Source organism: Monodelphis domestica, chromosome 7, assembly GCF_027887165.1.
Source record: "Monodelphis domestica isolate mMonDom1 chromosome 7, mMonDom1.pri, whole genome shotgun sequence".
Lineage (NCBI taxonomy): Eukaryota > Metazoa > Chordata > Mammalia > Didelphimorphia > Didelphidae > Monodelphis > Monodelphis domestica.
Window position 1 is genome coordinate 28,834,371 of NC_077233.1, and position 20,966 is coordinate 28,855,336.

A 20,966-nucleotide genomic window follows, 5' to 3' on the forward strand; every position below is an offset into this window, starting at 1 on the left:
GAGTGAGGTATTTGGGTGGGAGGGTCGGGGGCAGCCAGGCCATCTGTGGGGAGCTACGTCATGAGGAGCTCCTTTGGGCAGGAAAAGAAATTGTCTGTGATCTACAGCCAGTACAGAGCCTCTGGAAGGCTTCTGTGGGGTCTGGTCATACAGTGAGGCCTTGCCCTAAAGGGTAGATGAAGCCACCTGGGGCTGGTGCCAAGGTGAGGCCTGTGTAGCTTTGGGCCCATAGATGAGATCAGACTCACCGATGGAAGATGAGGCTAAGATCTCTGGCAGGATGTCTTTGGGATAGTTCAGCCTTGTATTTGTTTTTCACATTTCTAGGGAATATAAAACTTTATAGATTCATTACTGTAAAATAGAATTTTTGATTGAAGAAATCACCTCTATGGTTGCTTGAGAGAAATGTCTAAACAAATTTACCTGAGAGACATTAAATATATCTTTTGCTCTGATGTTCATGAGGAAACTTCTTCCTTTTGACACTAGTTTTAAGATGATTTTGCAGGAATCCAACTTAGCTTGTCATGGAGCTGTGGGATTTCCAAAATAAATTATCTTCACACTTTTATTTCAACAGTAAAAGAGATGGAAATACCAAGCCCCAAATTACTTTATAAAATAGTTTTTTAAAGTAGCAAACAACAAAGAGCCTGATTGGCAAAGAGGAGGTGTTTTCCTGTGAGGAGCTGCCAAAAATAATTAAATGTTTGAATATGCAATCCTCTTAATTGGTTAGTCAAATAACATTGCAATTATACTACATGTAAACATTTTAGCCCCTAAATTATAATTTGCAGAATTGTTCAACTTCAATTTAAAAACAATTTTTGCTTTATAGTTTCCCTGATTAACTTATCTTAGATTTATAGTCAGTTTATGTTTTTGTCCTGTAATTAGTAATTTACTGAACTTTGGGGGTAGAGGATAGGGTACATAGAAAAATAGAAGAAATCTCATGTTTCTCTGTTATGGTTTTCATGTCTCAGTTTTTGAAATTTCTGCTCTGGAAGACTTTTTTTCCATTTTCTTTTAGAGTTTGTTTTGCATTGCCTTCTATTAAGTAAGCTGACATAAATTCTGTGTTTTTTGAGTATTTGGTTTAAACTCATCTAGGTGTGTTGTGGAGAAAAAGCAGTAAATAAAGTATTTTTTCCTTTCATTTTCTCCCCTCTCTCCACCACAGTCATCCTCCTCCCTGAAAGCTAGTTTGTCACCTTGAAGGAAAAGCTTTCTTGCATTCATAAACCCTCTGTCCCTAAGGACTTTCAAGGAAATTCAGAGTGACATGACAGGATAGGGCATTTGGCATCTATTTAACTTCTGTCAAGTGATGCCTGCGTTTTGGTCGTAGGAGAAATGCTGTCCACATGGATGCCCCTTTCTTCTGTACTTGAGAGTTTCTCTTGTGAACCTTTCTAACAGAATCTTGAGAGTTTGCATATATACTAACCATAGGAGGGGTGAGATGTAGATTAGGTACCAACGTAGAGGTCTGAGATTCTTTAGTCCTTGGAAAAAAGCCCTGCTTCCCTGGGCTGCCAGAGGCCCAAGTTAGGTAGAGAAGGTCATAGATGTTCTCTTGTACCTGTTATATTAGCATTTCTTATTATCAAGAAAAAGTAAAACAGACCAGGTTAGTGGTAATAGGTTCCTTTTGTTTAGTCCCTGGATGGTGTTTTCCTGGACTAAATTTAAAATTTAGTCTGAGGAATAAGCTGAAACATTTCGTAAATCCAAGAAAATTGGTTTAATTTCAGTTCTGAAATCCTGAAACCTCCCTGATGGTATTTTAGGTCAGATTCTATGAAAAAAAGCAGAACCATGTGGCTGAGCGGAGCAAAGGAATGTATTGTTTTCTGTCCAATGACTGTTGTACCTACTTGTTTTTAGATATGTCCCTCCTGTGTGTGTGCATGTGTAGGTAAATAACATCAGGCATCATTAGTGACTCAGTTTTGGCTAAATAAGGTTTTGTAACTCAGGGTCTATACATTTTTGTATTCTAGTTTTATGAGAATATGGCTACCAATCAGAAAAGCAGAAAAAGCTCAATTTTTTTTTTTGTGAGATGAAAATATAATGAAATAAAAGCAAATATTTTTGTAGTACTTGACTGCACCAAAGGCATAAAGCCATATAAATAACACAAAAGTAACTTGCATACAAAATGTTGTCAGAAACTTGCCTAGAAATAAAATAATGACAGCGTTGTTACTTAGAAGCTGTAATTTGTGGTGGTTGTTGTTATTGATTGTGCCTGTAGTGACTTTGTGGCTGTGGCTTCAAGCCTATGAAAGAAAAGTCTTAGAAAGTGAAAAGAATAGGGGCAAAATAATAACCATTCCCTATTGCAATTGCTTGATTAAAACTTAATGAGTAATCAATAAAACTATAATTACAGCAGTCCACCTTATGTTTGTAATTTGGAATACAGTAAAATCGATCAAATAAGATTTAATATGTGACAACAGCAAAAAAAGTCCCGTTTGTGCCATTTTTATGAGGAGGTTTGCTGTGCCAAATCTCTAAATCCCCACCTCAATTATTTTACAGCTCAGTTTTCATCACACAAAGAAAAAGCCTTGTGAAAAGTAGAGACTGTAATTAGATCAGAAGTGTTAGGGCACGCCTGCTTTAACTCCATAAATGCTGTTGCAGCTGGGGCTTTGGGGGGGGGGATTCTTTTTTTTTTTTCCAAAAAAAAAAATCAAAGATGCGGCTCAATATCTTACTGTAGACTACTTTTAGTAATAAAATACAGAAGCCTGCACTGGTACTGCCCCCCTGCCAAAAACATGCAGCTCAAAATGGATGGGTCTCGCTCACTCTGTGTAGTGTGGCTTTAAACTCTGGTGATTATTATTAGTTGTCATCCCTGCCCTCAGCCTGAGGAGGTGAGTATGCAGCACTCTATGGAAATTACGGAATTTTTTTAAAAGAAAATTTTAGCACAAAATTATCACATTAGTAATGGCTCAAGTTCAGGGCATTAAATCATATAATGGTTTGCTGGTATTCATGAAGCACAAATTATAGACTCCAGGCCATTGGAACCTTGATGGCGGTGATGGGGAGGGAGACGGAGAATGGTGGCAATTCTGATGATGATGATGATGGTGGTGGTGGTGGTGGTGTTAGTAATTATAATGAGGAGGAGGAGGAGGAGGAGGAGGAGGAAAAGGGCAAATCTGCTGATGCTAGCCGCTTTCTAGTGCGCTTTCAGGTTTTGAAAGCCCTTAAATCATACATTGCTTCATACGTCATCTCGTTTGGTCTTTACTTAAAACTGCATATTATGGAATACATACATGCACAAATATGTATATACATGGAACTGAAACCAGTTTATGAGGCTCCAAGTTCCTCTTTATCGCAAATAGTATTAATGAGAAATTCCTATCTACATAATCTTATTTTATTTAGTACATTAGCAAACATATTCACCAAAGTGAGCATTGAAAGCATTATAGTATTAATGTCATTATTTACATTTTAAACTATCAAGTTTTCTCTTGCTTATCATTGGCCTTAATCAGAAGAATCACTGACCAAGGTAATTTGGGGAAGGCTGACAACTGTAGACATTTTTTTGAATTAATCATGCTAAGTTTTGAAATATTCATAAATTAATCCAGGTTAGCTCTGATCTGCAGAGCGGGTAGTGTTTTGCCAAGTCCTTGTTCAGAAGTCTAATTGAGCTGTGGGCAAAAGGTTGTGGAGAAAATGAGATTGCTGCCATTAGGACCTACTGGAGAACGCAAAGCAGTGTAGTTAGATCAGACGGAAACTCAAATTAAAACTGCAGCTGGAAATTGCTTGTAAATAAAGATGAATGGAGGCAGAAGTCTACAGACACGGCCAAGAAATTCATCATACAATTAGAAGCTGAAACAGTAAATTAGGAACTGTCAAGCACCTAACCACCCACATGCAAACACTTTTTATACATCTGAACACCCCCACATCGGAAGATGGTATCAGACCTTGTTCTTCTCATCTCTGTCTATTTGCTGATCTCTTATTGACCTGCTTTCCATTCAGGACATTAATCTGGCAATGACTTTGGGGTTATTTATTTCTTAAGAATTCTCAGGCATAAAGTGTCTACCAGAGATAGCCTTCAGAACCTGAAGAATTTGAATCCCTTGTCCCCCTTTTACTCTTGCCCTTCCTACTGGCCTGTGCCAGTCCTCTAAGTCCCTGCCTGGCCCATACCCATGGAGTGCTTTGATTTCAGTTCTTGTCAGCTTTCCTCACTGTTTAATGCAATTTTAGTTGCCCACTAACTGACTGGAAGGATTGGGTGCCCAATTTGGCAGGATGTAAGGTGTTTCCTATATGTGACTGTGTTAATTGGTGGTACTTTGTCCAGCTGGCTGATGGACTCTAGATCCAGACATTTACAAAATACTCATGTATCTTGTGTCCACTACAGTGTTTCCGTATTTCTCAGCCATGGAACTCATGGAGGCTCCAGGGCAGTGGAGAAGGGCACAGTCCAGTAGCAGAGAGCCAGAGGATGGAACTGTGCCTGGTCAGACCAGGGAAGGGCCTGGGTTGCTTTGACTTGAGATGGACTCTCTGGCTTTGAGGCCTTCTCTTAAAGCCTGTCCACTCTGTGACAGTCATGAGAGCAAAGACCGCGAATGGGAAGGAATGTTCATCCAGCATCCTTGTTTTACACACAAGGAAACACCCATGCCCCACACACATCCAATCTGGAATTGGAATCCCTGGCCTCCGAAGCTAGGACATTTTCCACTGCACCACACTAACATTTAAGGCAGAATTTTCTTCTCTGAATGAGTAGTGTCAGGAAGGAAAATATTATTTCCCTTATGTGAGATTTAAAATGGTTGAGGTCTTAAACTGTAATGATTAAAATAGTGGAAGATATAAATTGTGATAGATATAAGAGAGGGTGAGCAAATTTGACCGCAGAAATATGTTTCACTACAGTGTCTTGGGTTTTAAAATCAAATATAAGGTGGTCACCAGGGAAATATTCCCAATTATTCAAATACCCAATTCAATTGGGTTTTATAGAGATTTTTAATTAACAATACAATGAGTAATCAAAGAAAGAGAGAGTAAGAAAGGAATAAGTATGAAGGGCCTCAAAGCCAGTATGGCCTAGACCTGAGTCTTAAAAGAGAAATCAGTCAGTTTTTTATAACTCACCATAAGATCTGTCTAAGTAAGGATTTCTAATGACACCAGGCCAGCAGCATCTCAGCTGCTTTCACCAGCTCCCTCCTCCATCTGAATGTTTCAGAATCAGTCTCCTCAGAATGAGTCTCTCCAATCTGAATGTTTCAGAATGACCTCCCAGCTCTTCCCTGAGCTCTTATTTTTAAAGGCAAAATCTTCTCTGTCACCTCCCCTAAGTCCTTACATCTACCAATCACTGTAGATGTTTCTAAAGGACCTCCCATTTTGAATTCACAGCTGAGTAGTTTTAATCTCTTTAGTAAATCAGGAAAAAAATGCTGCTGTGTCGACAAATTTCATTAGAAAAAAACCTCTGAATAAGTTATCACCCTTTTAGGTTTAAGTAGTTTACAAGTTTCCCCACCTTTATAGGTACTTAGTATCCCATTGTATCAATTCTAAAATAGTCATGACTCAAAGAACTTCCTGTCCTTTCCATAAGCATGGGTCAAAGCACTTTTCATTGTTCTCAAGGAGCTCTCTGTCCTAAAGCAGTCCTAAGTAGGGTGGAGTAGGGATATTCCCAAGGCAAGGAGCCCTTACATTCAAGTAGAATTTTCACCATCTGCTAGGGAATTTTTTTAAGTAGAAGATTCCCCAATGGGGGAAACCCCTAACATTCATAAGTCTGAGAAATTTTGAGGTTTACAATCCCCCCTGATGATCATGGGAGACTAGTCTCCCCATTGATCAATTAACATAATCAATTTTGTAATTAAAATGCACTTCTAACTATAGATATACACGATATTCAATTTTCTAAGAGAAATTAGAATAGTGAGAGAGGAAATAGAAAAGAAAATAAAGCAAAACCAATGTTTTGCTAGGCGCATTGACAGAAAGCCAAATTAGGGGCAATCCCTTTTGGCATGAATGTGTACATTTACAATAAATGTTCAATCAAAGTTCAGTTCAATCAATCATATACAAAGTTCATTCTTGATCTTCTTGATGAAGTGTAAGTTTTCCGGCATCTTTCTGCAACAGTTCATTCTCTGGATATAAAAGTTTCAAGCTTCTTTCTTGAAGATCTTTTCTCGAACAAAATCAAAATCTTGAATTTTTATAAAAGTACAATCTTAAAGAAAAAATCAAAATTCTTGGATTTTTATAAAAATACAATCTCAAACAAAAAATTCAAAATTCAAAAATTCTTAGATTTTAAATTCCTTAGTTTACACTTCCTCAGTTCCTTAGTTTACACATACTTTTGAATCGCAAGGAAATCTCTTGCCCATTATTCCTGAATTAGCTTTCTATTTTATGAGAAATGCTTTTATTTTTGAACCCAGAATGTGCTATTAGTTTAGATGATAGAAATTAAATTAATAACTAGAGCAGTCCATTTTAGTACTCATTATTTAGATTGTAGACAAGGGAGAAAGAAATCTATGGCATTCTTTAAGAGGCTAAAGTTAAAGGTAAACAAACCCCATAAATATCCAGTAAGAAATATCATGTAAAACGTCACAAATAAGACAACATATATTACATGTAGTCACACACACACACACACACACACTCTCTCTCTCTCTACCATTTTGGCCAGATGGACTCAGACCAGCAGAGAGCCAACATGGGTATCTGCTGCCCCAGCCTCCTCCCAGCTTTGTTAGATGTTCTGTTGGCCCAGGCAGGCTGTGTTTGCTTTCTTCAGGATGTGCCCATGGTTGTTGGGGCCCCTTTCTTTAAAGTAGTCTGAGTTTGTGGGGTGGATTAACTCAGGCTTCTAGAAACAGGAGGAGGGTGCTCTCCATGTGGGGTAGTGAAGCTAGACTGTGGAGCAGGTCGATGATGCTGTCCTGGGCCCAAAGCCTCAGTCGGACCATTCCTGCTGCTGGGGAGCCGCCAGCTTTGGGGCTGGCCAGACGGTCTCTAAAGAAGCCACTGGGAAGGGCTTCACCTGGAGTCCTGGTGCTTTTGGAGCTTACAAGGCTGTGCTGGGGCACAGCATCTGGTACTCGACTGATACAGATGAGAAATATCTGAGGTGAGAATCACTGCCTCTATAGGAGAAAAAGGCCTGGAGACCCATTGCAAGGCAGTATGGAAGCAAGAGTGAAGACTGGGGTGGATGGGTGCCCTTGGAGGAGTCATTGCCCACAATTGTGAATCTGCTGTGTGATTCCTGGACAAGTCACTACCCTAGACGGACAGATCCTTGGGGGGCCCCAGCCTGGACTGTGTGTTCACTCTGCAGCACCCCACATTGCTGAGCTGCTGCCCACAAGCATTGGTCTGAAGCAGAGAGACTGCAGGCCTTTCCCTCTGCCCCTAAGATCCCAGTGCAGAACAGCTGATTGATGGGGCATCAACAAACATTTCTGGTTAGGCGTGGCCTTGTGCTATAAATAAAGATGTCTGTCTCCCAGAAACCCTTGGGGCCTGTGGCCACATTCATCCTCAGAGGTGAGGAAAGATCCAGCCTGTGGCCCATCTTCCTCCCAGTGGCTATGCTGAGGCTGACAGGGCCTCTTACTGCCAGGGTGCCATCATCCTCTGGCTTTGGTGAAATTTCCCACATTGAGGCAGGATCCTGCCAAGAAGCAACCCTGAGGACAGAGGACTGGATTCAAATCCTCGCTCAGACTCTTCTCAGCTCTGTGGTCTCGCACAAGCCAGTTAGCCTTTTGGGGCCTCAGTTTCCTTATCTGTAAAGTGTGGGGTGTGGGCTAGCTGGCTTTTTGGTCCCTTTCTTGCCTTGCAGTCCTGCAGGAGCTTCTCAGCTGTGCCTGTGCCTGGCTTCATTGGGCAAATGTGGGGTCTTCTACCTCCCCTAAACTCTGTTCTTTCTGATCTACTGAAACAAATGATCCATCAGCACTGTGGCTGTATGTAGCTAGAGATCTATGAACACCAGGATTGATTGTCAGCGAACTGTAGCATGTGCCCCTCCTTGGAGGATGCAGCTTAGCTAGGATTCAATGATTATTGCATTTTTAGTTAAGATTGCCTTTAAAAAAATCTGTTAAGTAGAAATAAGGAAGACATAATATTATATATACATGTGTCTGTTGTCAAATGAAAATGTCTCCCTGTCTAACGGGAGGAGAGGAGGCAGGAGGGAGTGAACTGGATATTTAAATGGAACAAACAAATGGATGAACTTCAAACCAAAAAAAGCCTGGGATGGGTACATGCTAGAATAAAATAAAAAAGCTGATTTCCCCTTTGACCACAAGATGGCAGGATTGTCACATGTATGTGTCCTGTACCTAGGAAACAGGTTTCAGATTACTTCAAACAGTGGTCTAAAAAGTGACATTTTTTTAAGGCTAATATTAATTTGGAAATCTGCCCTCAAAATCAGGTAAGCAAAGATGAATGTTATGGATACTTCAGAGAAGGATACAAAGGATAATTGATATAGAATACTAAATAATCAAAGTAGAATACAAAAAAGCCTCTTTTTAAAAATCTATTCTAGAGTGTTACTAAGAGAGTTGTTGCCTGCTACTTGAGACTTGTTCTATAAAGGATAAGATTACTTTTTGATTGAATATACAAAATATAATTACCAAAAAAGATTTTCTTGAAATCTTGGCTTATTTTTTGGCCCAGACTTGTAATTATATTGATATAGGAGATCTCTATCTAGTAAATCTCCTTCTGTTAAGGCAGATTAATGCCTACTCTGTGACTTAGAGTTTTCAAGTGTCATATTATATATTGAAAATCTTAAATGGCCTGCCCAGGGTCTCATTGGTGGTATGCATCCAAGGTGGGACATAGACAAAGCCAACTTTCTATCCACTGTACCATGCTGCCAGGGAAGAATTATCTAAATTAGTTATTCTATTAGTGATATAGTATATATGTTATTTAAACATATACATATGTGTTTATATATATACACATATATGTATGTATATGTGAAAGAGAGAGAGAGAGAGAGAGAGAGAGAAAATTATCTCGTATAGTGTTATAAGATACATGTGTGTTTATTGGATACGATTGTAATGATGAGAACCCAGCACTGGGATTCAAGAGATCTAGTTTCTATTTTGGGTTCTTACATAAATTGCTAGAATGACCTAGAGCAAGTCATTGAACCTTCCCTTAGTGTCTCAGATTTATTGTGGCTAGACAGTAGTAGGAATCATGCTACAATGGGAGTTGGTTGAATCCTTGGACCCAGAGAGTAGCTATTAATGGTGCACTATTAATTTAGAAAGGGGTTCTATAGCCAAGATTTCCAGAGATCTGTGCTTGGCTATGATCTTTTAATATTTTTATTACTGATTTATATAAAGGCATAGAAGACAGGCTTATCTCATTTGCAGATGAAACAAAATCAGGAGGGCAACACAATCAGGATCAAGAGGCCTTGACAGGCTAGAATATTGTGCCGGATCTCATTCAATGAATTTGAATAGAGTTGAGTTTTTAAAATGAACTTTACAAGTAAAAGAAAAAATTGAGAGAAATGTAGCTAAACAGCAGTTCACCTGCAAAAGATTTGGAAGTTAGGCGAAGCTGAAAACAATGTGAGTCAGTATTATGATATAGGAGGCCAAAAAGCCAACTCCATTTTAAGCTGCCTTGAGAGATGCATCATATTTAGGACTGGAGTGGCTTTTGTGTCCAATGCCCAGGTTAAATCCCATGCTAGTACTAGGGTTAGCTCTGGGTGCCTGCCATGTTTCCGGAAGGAGGTTGATAAGCCAGGGCTCATGGTGCCCGGGATGGTGAAGGACCTTGACATTACCATGCTATATGAATACTGGTTAAAGGAGTTCAGGATGTTTCTAGTCTGGAGAAGAAAAGAAAGGGGTGGGGGGAGGGGCAGAGATTATGGATAGTCTCTATTTGGGTATTTGAAGGATTGTTTCTCTTGGCCCTAAGAGCCATGGATAGAAGAATTAGCTTGACCTAAGGGAAAACTTCCTATCAGTTAATGCTATGTAAAGCTAGTATGAGCTGCCTTTGGGCATTGGGTTCTCTCTGTCCCTGGTGCAGGTCTTGGAATGAAGGCTTTTATCTACATACATACATACATACATACATACGTGTGTGTGTGTGTGTGTGTGTGTGTGTAATCATTTGTCTGGCACCTTGTTAAAGGGATTCAAGCCTCACTAGATATGGCTTTGGTCTGCCCTTCCAACCCCAAGATCCAATTGTAACTCAGTGATTTAGGGGGGAAGTGTCATCAAAAGTGTGCAATAGTTTTGTAAATCATTCTAAATTGTTTGCAAAAGTATATATTAATTTATAATTCGAAGTGTCCTTGAGATCGGCACAGCTCAGTAGTGAGCAGCTTTGTGAGCAGTGTACTCGTAGGTCCAGAGGTGAAGGACCTGACAGCTTCATCTCTCCTCTAATTGATTTAATCTCCTAAGAAGCTAGACCTTTTGCATTTGGGGGTTTTTTAATCCTTAGTATTTCTTGAGAGTTGTATTCAGATAAACATATTTTTCCATTTTAGTATTTTCCTTATCTTAAATATACAAAGTAAAACTCATCATGTGCAACAAATCACAGTGAATTCTTGCTAGTTTTTGAAAACATCTAAACTACAGTACATAAAAGTTTTTGTATTTGTTTTGTTATTTATCACTGTTTCAGATCTAAAATTCCATCATAGTATAGGTCAGATGAGTAATCCTAACAAAAGGAAATAAAGATTGACTCAGTGATAAACAAATAAGGATGCTCGGGTTTCTTTTTAGAAAGTTCTAAGTTTCTTTTATTTTTGTAGAATTTAACATAAAATAAGGTCTTAGGATAGTGGCATTTTCATTAGACCCATCTGGATGCTTCCCACTGTAGAGCCCAGATCTTTTGAGTGAAGAGTGCTCTGAAGAATACATTTACCAATAGACCTACAGATGACATTACCCTTATTTCCTTTCATAGAACTATAGTGCTATATAACATGTTTTTGTTCTTGTGCAGTGAAATATTCCCTTGTAGCTCAAATTCAAATCTAAGAAAGATCAGAGTTAATAGAAAACAAAATGGAAGGCGGGGAAGGTATCTGGAGAAAATAGATAGAGGCATTACTTTGTAGCCTCTCTCTTAGGCTAGAATTGCAGCACCAAAGAAGTCAGGAAGCCATGCTGGGTGCTTTGTACCCCTTTACTTGGTTATATTGTTTTTCATCTGAGAACCTTTTTAAAGTTTGCCTTCCGCTTCTGTATTTTTAAGGAATAAAAATCTAATGTAAGGACATGGAAGGTTATGAAGCATGAAGTTCTATAAATATTTATGCCAAACCACTAAAGTCGACAATTCCTATTTTCTTGACATATTGGGGTCATTTGTCACTTTTGACCCTTGGAATTGAAAAGTACACGGGTGCCGTACCTTTTAGAGAATGGATTCTAGTTATCAGGAGCTGCCTTGTTAGGTTCTTAGGAATTTCAGTTTCCTTTTTTTTTCCCTTTGCAGTTACTAATAGGAGCTTTAAAGTTTATACAATGTTATCAAAAGTAAGGTTAGTGTGGGCTTGTGTGGTTATTCTTATGAACTTCAGGCCATATTGTGATAAGCTATTTAATTTTGTCATTTGTTTTCTTACTGTACTTTGTTGGTGGTGTAAATATGGCTCTTTTAAGTATGACAGCTGTAGGATTGTACTGTAAATCATTGGTTTGAATTTGGCATTTCATAGTAACACCTGTTGGGTTGCTCTATCTTAATTAAAATGTATTTTTCTGGAGTTTATTGTTGCTACTACTCTTTAAACATTGGTTGAGTATGTCAATTTTAAGAATTTTTGGATGACCACTAAACAGATCATTCTTTGTAAGTATATATTGGTATTTAGGCTCTACTCTTTCTTTTCTAAGACAAAAGAAACCATTTTATTGCATTTTAAGCTGAAGTCTGCAAGTTGGGCACTGTTTGTTACATATATGAATGCTAGTTACGTAGGATCATAAGATCAAAGTTTTAGATCTGGAAGAGACTTTAGAGGCCATCCAATTATACCTCCTCATTTTGCAAATGAGGAGAGAAAATGCTTAATCACTTTTAAAGGAATGAATGCAATTCAGATGATAATTGTTTTTAAAATAAACTGGGATTTATTAGGTAAACAGTAAAAGAGCACCAATTTATAAGTAATGGTGGTGTTCTCCTTACTACTATAAGCCTTCGTAATATTCTAGGCATGTACCAGGAATTGGTCTTCTATAAATGGTTTACCTGCTGTACTCTGTGCCACTCAATATTTGAGTGTTGTGGAACAAGTAAGAACTGGGATTATCATTTTTAAAAAAGTTTATGACTTAGATTGGGGTAGGCAGACTTGACTTGTTTCTAGCATTTTTCGAATCCCTATGATTGATGCCAATGAAATCGATGACATGGTCTCTGCCTTTGAGGATATCACAGTTTTGAAAAGATAAGTCATAGCTATATAAAGGGCAGGTAGGTGGTACAGTGGATAAGATGAGAGGCCTGGAGCCGGGAAGATCTGAGTTCAGATGCAGCCTTAGACACTTTCTGGTTGTGTGACCCTGGGGAAATTGCTTAATCTTTGCCTCAGTTTCTTCATTTGTAAAGTGAGCTGAAGAGAGACAGGGCAAACCATTCCAGTATTTCTGCCAAGTAAATCCCAAATGGGATCACAAAGAGTTGGACGGAACTGATCAGGCTAAACGAACAACAAGAAATCTAAAACAGAAGACCACCCAAGGCCATGAGTGATCAAATGCTACATGGTTTTTAGGTGCTATCAGATTTAAGATGGGAGACGGGGAACAAAACATGGACCCCTCTGAGTTTGTAGGGATATCCCCATGCCTCTCCCAAGTCATTACGCTTATAGTAAGTACTTACTATGTATCAGATGCTGTGATAGGTGGTAGACATGAAAAAAAAAAGTAGCGAAACTATCCCTGCTCTCAAGGATTTCTAATGGAGGAGCTCACATGAACTTAAATGGGTCTATACAAGATACATGGAAGATAATATTAGAGGAAAAGGTCTTAGCAGCTGAGGGAGCTGGGAAAGCCTTCTGGAGATCATTTCAGGCATGGGAGAACATGTGATATTGCCAGAGCAGGAGGGCCCAGATATTTTCTTTTTATTTATCACAAATCATCTGTTTACCTGCAACATAAAAAGGTATATTTAAAAAATCAAAAGTATTTTTAATCATATGAAGGTATGTTGTTCTAGTCTTTTTTTAATCTTGTGATTCATTGACTGGTAACCAGTTGTTATTTCCTGAGGCAGAACTGGGAGCAATTGATAGAAATGAAAGGAAGGCAGATTTCAGGCTGAATGTCAGGACAGACTTCCTAATGATTTTAGCTATCTAAAATGTACTGGGCTGCCTTGGGAGAAGGGGGCACCTTTAGCATCACTGGAGGTTTTGAAGCAGTGACTGAATGAGCACTTGTCTGACATATTGTACAGGGAATTCCTGTTGAGATATAGGTCAGAACAGACAGCCTCCTTGGACTCATTTATCCCTGAAATCAGCCCCAGTAGGCTGATTCTCACATGGGGAATCCTTATTTCCTTGGACCTTTCTCCATCTTCATTCCTTCCTCAACCCTTATGCTACCGTTGCCTCTCTTTAAGGCCGTAGGGGGAAGAGGATCCCTTCTTAATTATCTAGTGAAGATTGGTATCTTTTCCTGGGGCAGGCCAGGAAGACCATAGGGCAGTGGGACTTTTTTCTTCAGGCTTAGGCTGAACTTTTGGTCCCAAAGTCTTAGAACATTTAGGTTTTTAGTGTCTATATTTTCTGAGCCAAAAACGTGAGACATATGATGTAATCAACATTCCTCATTATTAGCCTTCTCTCATTCTCTACCACTCCTCGCCACCCCCCACTCCCCAATATCACTCTCTGTCTTTCTCTGTCACTGGGTCATATTATTAAAAGAATAATATACCTGAAAGGTATTCATTTTTAGCAGTCTCTAGTCTGCATGCGTTTGCTACTTTGAGAATTTTTTATTTGCCAATCTTCTTAGTGCTTTGAAGATATGTGAATAATTGCTAACATTTGAGAAGGCTCCTTTTTTTTTGTTTCCTGCATGAAATTGTTTTAATTTTATAGAGCTTGTTGTATATGTTTCCTAATGTAATTTACTGTTTTTTAACTGCCATAAAAAGACACCTTTGTGATTTTCAAAGTCCAGTTTTCTAGATTTAACTTTCGTTTTTAATTCTGGTCATAGGGAATGGAACTATGATCTCATTATGGTATGGGGAACTATTGGTAAGGAGACTCCCTCAACCAACAATAGACATTGGCACTTTACAGTCTTAGCGAATTGCCTAGAATAGAAATGTCAAACTTGCACATTGTGACTGCAAAACTTCCAAATGTAACCAATTAAAATATAATTGGGACATAGTTAAGAAAATAGATAAAAATGCAGCACATCATAGATGGGTTAATTTGTAGTTTCCAAGTCAATATGTAGCCATTTTTGTGTATGAGTTTGGCCCCAGTGGTCTAGGGCCTAGAAATTACATTACAGTATTTGCCTATGTTCACAGTCAGTTTGTTGATGGAGATCATATTTTTTTTTATGATTATTACAAATTTCTTAAGACTTTACATTGTTAAATAAAATTGTTTTTAGGTGGCCTGTTTAATCCGTGTTCCTTCAGAAGTTGTAAAACAGAGGGCACAGGTATCTGCTGCTTCTGGGACGTTTCAGATTTTTTCTAACATCCTGTATCAAGAGGTAAGATCTGCTTTTGGACCGTGACATTCTCTAAATACAATGTAAATCAATACCTGGCAGCTTGGTGGATCATGATGACCTAAGAAGTCCTCTCCATACCTTTAGTAGGTTCTATCACCATGAAATACAAAGCTTCCTAGTTAGAGCTGCATTTGACAGCATGGGAAAGGGTCAAACCACTGTCAGTGCCCACACTGGGATGCTGTGTATTCATTGGCCTCTGTTACTGCCCAATCTTAAATTAAACATTTGTTCTTAAAAATAAATTATTGATCCCTTTTGCTTTACTCTACAAATATCAATTCCCAGTGTGGGGCCAATCCCACCACTGAATTTCCTCCTTTTAATAAAGAAAATTGTTAAGCAAAATTAGCTGGCAAGATGGTCTTGTCTGATTGTGTGTATAAGATTCTGTTCCTATGCTACCCCACCTCTCTAGTGTAGAAAGGAGTGCTTCCAAATCATTCTTTCTGATAATGAGGCTGGGGGATATTTTTGAGAGCACTTGGATTTGCCAGTGTTTTTACATGTATGGCAAGTAATCACAGAGCATCACAATGGCATGGTCTTGGATGCAGTTTTTCCTGGAAAACTCCATAAACAATGCTTAAAAGACAATTGAAGTGAAAGTTTCTATGAGGCCAAGAAATGACCCTTTTTCATTGACCTGCTTAGAGAATTGTTTAGAAAATAAGTGACTCTTAGCATCCACTTCTTACCTAAGAAAGGGGTCATAGAGGTTTTAATTACAGAAATAAAAGGTGTCCATTGGGGAGCTCATGCTGACTTCCAAAGATGGCAGAGGGGGAAAATCCTGATTCCCCCAGGGGGAAGCACTGTAGTTAATCATTATATTATGAAGAGATTGTTAAGTAATGCATTGGTGAGCCATCTTCTGTTTCAAACTGTGGGCAATCATTTCATTTTTATACGAATGAATAATTACTGCTCTGTGAGTATTTACATTTGGAAATGTTTCTATTTTAAAGTATCTCTAGTGCTCTTTCTAGTAATACCCACAGAGAAGGGGAAATGTGAAATAACAGAGATAACAAGAGGAGTTTGTTCACTCCATTAATGTTACCAGAAAAGCTACCATTTTAATGGGAGTTAAACTAATCTCTGGGAAGGAGGATCCATCCTAGAAATCCCTAAAGGTAGCTACCTGCCTTTTCACCAACTAGGGTACTTCACTATTATAGGTTTGAGAGCTCAAGCCTTGGAATGGGAAGAACCATGGCACATAGAATGTCATTTGAAAATTGCATTTGTTAACAAAATTGCCTTTCCTTTTAGTGAATACCTTTCAATGTCTATTACAGGGCATCCAAGGATTGTATCGTGGTTATAAAAGCACTGTTTTAAGAGAGGTAAACCACTTTTTTTTTCTGTTTTAAAGTATAAACACTTAAGATTCATTTTAAGGACAAATATCTGATTACATTTTGTTCAGGAAAGCTACAAATCAGAATAGAAATACTTATTTTTTGATACCTGATAAATAATCTTTCTGCCAACCTTTAGTCATGTTTCTAATTCAATTTGGTCTTTTCCTTGAATGATGATGATGATAATTCTTACTTGGAAGTTTCTTCCTGCTTTGTGGAACACTTTTCTATCCATTTTCTCATTTGGTCTTCAGAACAACTCTATAAAGCGGGTGGGAGAGATATGATGATTATTCTTCATTTAAACGACAAGCTTGAAGCTCAGGAATGTTGTGATTTTCCCATAGTCATACAGTAAATATAGTGGTAGGCAGATCTGGAACTAGAACTCAGATCTTTTTATTCCTAGCTCTTTGTAACAGGTCATACTGTGACCTTTCATTCTAAGAATAAGTTTTGGTTGAAAAACAGTAGACTCAAATATTACAGATAAGACTTTTCATGTATCCTCAGAGTGGGTGATTTCTTTTTTAGTTTAATTTCAATTTATTATTTATATATTTTTAACATTCTTTTCTTTTAAATTTTTTGAGTTTCAAAATCTCTCCTTCCCTCCCACCATCTCTTTTGTCCACTGAGAAGGCAGGCAGATGATTATATCATATATGTGAAATCATGCAAAACAGATTTCCATGTTAGCCATTTTTTTAAAAAGCAGTGAAAGTAAAAACAGTGATAAAATTATGCCTCAGTTTTCACTCAAGGTTCATTAGTTCTCTCTGAAGGTGGAGTATTTTTTTTTATCACTGGTCCTTTGTTCTATTTTTTCATTCTCTTGATTTTTTTTTGTTTGTTTCTTGATGTCCCGTGAAGTCATAAGTTTTTCTTGTAGTTGTTGCTCATCATTCTCTGTTGGTTTTGTTCTTTTCTCTTTGCCCCTGATGGTGGGTTACATGTTTTTTTCTGCTATTTGCTCATTTTCCCAGCCTTTTTTTTTGCCGGTGGACTAGACATTCTGCAAGTTGCTTGCAGATTCTGTCTCCTCTGCTGACTCTCAGGGTTTGGCCTCACTGCAGGCTGTGCCAAGGCCTGGGACTTCAATGGGGTGTGTCTGAAGTTCTCTTTTGCAGATGAAGCCCTAGGTCCCAGGATCCTGAAGTTAGCCTATACCCAGACACAGAATCTGGTCTGGTAGGTTGTAGGGTGGCCAACCAGCACTCCTCTATGTTTAGTTTTGCTTCCAGTTTCCCCTTATCCTATGAAAATCAACTAACTCTCTCTCTCTCTCTGCCTACCTTTCAAGTTGTGTTCAATGGGAGAGCCCCCCTATTCCATCTTGCTGTTGGATTTTGATTCCTATTGTTTTGAAGTGCTTTTTAAAGATTGGTTTGGAAAGATAGTCCGAGTAGTTTGGGTTTTTGCTACCACTAAGCTACCATCTTGGCTCCACCCCCCTCATCACTGGTCCTTTGAAATTATCTCTTATCAGAGCAGCCAAGTCTTTCAGAGTGAATCATCATTATAACATTGCTATTAAGTCTGCATGGTCATATTCTCACCTCACTTTGCATCAGTTCATGTCTTACCATGTTTTTCTGAAACTCCTCCCCTTGTGATTTCTTGTAGCACAATAATATTCTATTAATATCATATGCCACATGTGAATTTTAAAACCATTCCACCCTAATCAGACCATACTTTAGATGATTTGATTTAGCTATTTCCTGATCAATAACAATAGAGATACTTGGACTAACAGAATCAGGTCTGGGGAACCCTACATTTCTCCACCCTCCTTAGTTTAACAAGATTAGGAAGGTCTGCACCAAACTCAAAATTTAATTATCTGAGGAAATGGCCTTCAGCAGACATGTGCAGAAATATTGGACAGTCCCCTGGGCTGTCCTAAGTCAAGATAAGCTATTATTGGTACAGATGAGACGCAGGAAAGTGATGTAAAACCGTCTATATAGGCACATCACTTCCTCTCTCTTCCTCTCTTCCTGGAGAGGCGACTCTGGCTGGCAGTGTGCTAGACGTTCCAACATCTTGGAGTGGCGGCAGTTATTTGTCTGGGTTTGGCGGTGAGTTTGCCCTGGAGCTGATTCTTGGCTGAGCCCTTTTGGAGGTTAGGCTAATTCCTTCCTCCTTCACACTCAAAACCTTACTTTCTAGATCTCCTAATCTTCCCACCCGGTACTAGCCCTTTCCTTCTTTCTTCTTCTTAATTTCCTCCACTATATCAATTAATTCACCATAAAATTTCCCGCTGACTTGGGTATTTTATTATTTGGGATTTTCCCTGGCGACCAAATTAAATTTAGATTTTAAGTCACAATGATAAAATTATCTTTACACATAACTTATTCAGCTATTTTCCAGTTGATGAGTATCTGCTTGATTTCCAATTCTTTGTCACCACAAAAAGAGCTGCTGTACATATTTTTGTATATATAGGCCCTTTTCCTTTTTCTTTGATCTCTTTGGGATGCAGGCTTAGTAGTGGTATTGCTGGTCAAGGTACACACGGTTTTATAGTCCTTTAGTCACAGTTCCAGGTTGTTCTCCAGAATGGTAGGACTAGTTCATAACTCCACCAGAAATTCATTAATGTACTTATTTTCCCTCATCCTCTCCAGCATTTGTCATTTCTGATAAGGGTGAAGTAGAGCCTCAGAGTTGTTTTAATTTGCATTTCTCTCATCAGTCATGCTTTAAGACATTTTTTTCATAAGATTTATAAATAGCTCTGATTTCCCAAATGGGTGCTTTCCTAACAATCCCTTAACTTGTATGCTTCTATAAAATTATAAAGAATTTTCAGATACTCTTTATCATTTTTGTGTGCACAATGACCCCATGAAGAATGTATTAGAAAGAAACCGAATCTTAGAGAAAATTTACATGTTCAAGGTCACACTAGTAAATGGCAAAAGTGGTACATGAGCTGTGGTTGTAGAAAAGACTTGATGCCCTTCCAGAAAAATACCTAGATTAGTGATCAGAGATCATATGAAAATTAAGATATCAAGAAGTAGATAGCAAATATAGTGGCGATAGAGCCAGATGACCTAAGTTTGGAGCCTAGCTTCAGTGACTTACTAGTTATCTAATTCTGAGTCAAATCACTGGATTTCCTCAAACCAGATTGAGTAATCTGAGAGGGCCTTTCTATCTACATTTAATGAACCACAATTACCCCTAACAGTAACATCTATGCATAATTAACAATTTAAAAGAACTCACAATATCTCTATCTGACAATATATAAAAATTGTTTTGCCTCTTAATGTAAGAAATGCAAAGCTTCATAGCTTACAAGTAGATACTCAAGAAAACAATTTTTAGTCCCAGGTGAGTACATTTTAAGGACTAAACATTCAATTTCAAGTCAAGCCAGTTAGTAAATGCCTTCTGGTGCCCAGGGACTGTGCTTGCACTAAACAAAGGGCTACATTCTACATGTATACAGGTAAATAAATATAAAATTTAGTAGAAGAAATACAAAGTAATGGGATAGGAGGAGAAAAACTACTAACTATTGGGCAGATCAAGAAAGGTTTCCTGGAGGAGGTGGTACCTAGTCTATGCTTTGAAGGACAGCCAGGGATCCTGTGACAAATGGGAAAGAAAAAGAGTCATCCAGACCTAAGAAGCATCTTTTGCAAAAATTCAGAATCTTTTGGAAAATAGAAAGGCATTGCTGGGGATTGGTAATAAGGCCTCCCAAACCTGGGACAGATTTGTACAAGAATAAGTTACTATGAGTCAGGAAAGAAAGATAGAAGCTCAGTTATGAAGTGCTTTAAAGGCCAAACTGAAGAGTACAATGAGAAAACTTGAATAACAGTGGCATCCTCTGGAGAAACAGGAAAAATCAGGAAAAGGGTGAGTTTTAGTGGGGGGAAAGGTGAGACCTTTTTTAGATATGTTAAATTTGAGATGACTCTGGAATCTGTCCAGGTAGAGATGTCTAGTAGCTACTTGGGATACAAGATTGCCACTCAGGAGACAGATGTGGTTGTCTACTAGACAAGGGAGTTATCTGCAGAGAGATGATTACTGAACCAACAGGAGCTGAAGAAGGAAATCACCAAGAAAGAGAAGAAGAATGGGCCTACACTAGAGGCCAAAGGAATAGCTATGCAGAAGGGCCAAGGAAGGCTGACTCCAGCAAAGGGGCCTGAGAAGAGATGTAGTGAGTAGTAAGACAAGTAGTAAAAACCTGGAGAAAGCAGTGCTAGGAAGTATGCTTAGGAAGAGGACATGGTCCAGAGAGCAAGGACAGAAACTGAAGACAGACTTTTGGATTTTGCAGTCAAATGAGAAAGAAGCTCAGAAGTGAATTGGGGATGAGGCAAAAAAGTCAGAGGCTAATTTGGCTGAAAAGGGGGTAAGAGGTAGGTAGAGAAGAGGTAGGAGGGTGAAGTGAAGGTTTTTAAAGAATGAGGGAGGAACAAAAGGATGGGGCAGTTCTGTGGGCTTGCTTGTAGATAATAGTAAAGGATTTTAATTATTTCAATATGAGGTTATTCTACTAGAGAAATTCAGCTATTTTAATGTTCTAATTTTAATAGTTTTGAGATTGTTTTCTATTTTCAGTCTCTTTCCTGTTCAGCTTTTATTTGGGTACATGATACTATTTATTGTACATCACTTCTTGAAGGCATCAGGTTGGAGTATAATTTGCCAGTAGCTACTA

At 38.5% G+C, this 20,966-nt stretch overlaps 1 protein-coding gene across 1 annotated transcript in view; it reads left to right on the plus strand.

Moving 5' to 3' along the window:
• Positions 1-20,966, plus strand: part of SLC25A26 (solute carrier family 25 member 26) — a 149,548-nt gene that overhangs the window by 15,279 nt on the left and 113,303 nt on the right. Inside the window, exons 4-5 of the mRNA XM_003341730.4 lie at positions 14,772-14,876; positions 16,199-16,246. Of these exons, the coding sequence (XP_003341778.2) occupies positions 14,772-14,876; positions 16,199-16,246 (153 nt within the window). The remainder of the gene's footprint in view (positions 1-14,771; positions 14,877-16,198; positions 16,247-20,966) is intronic.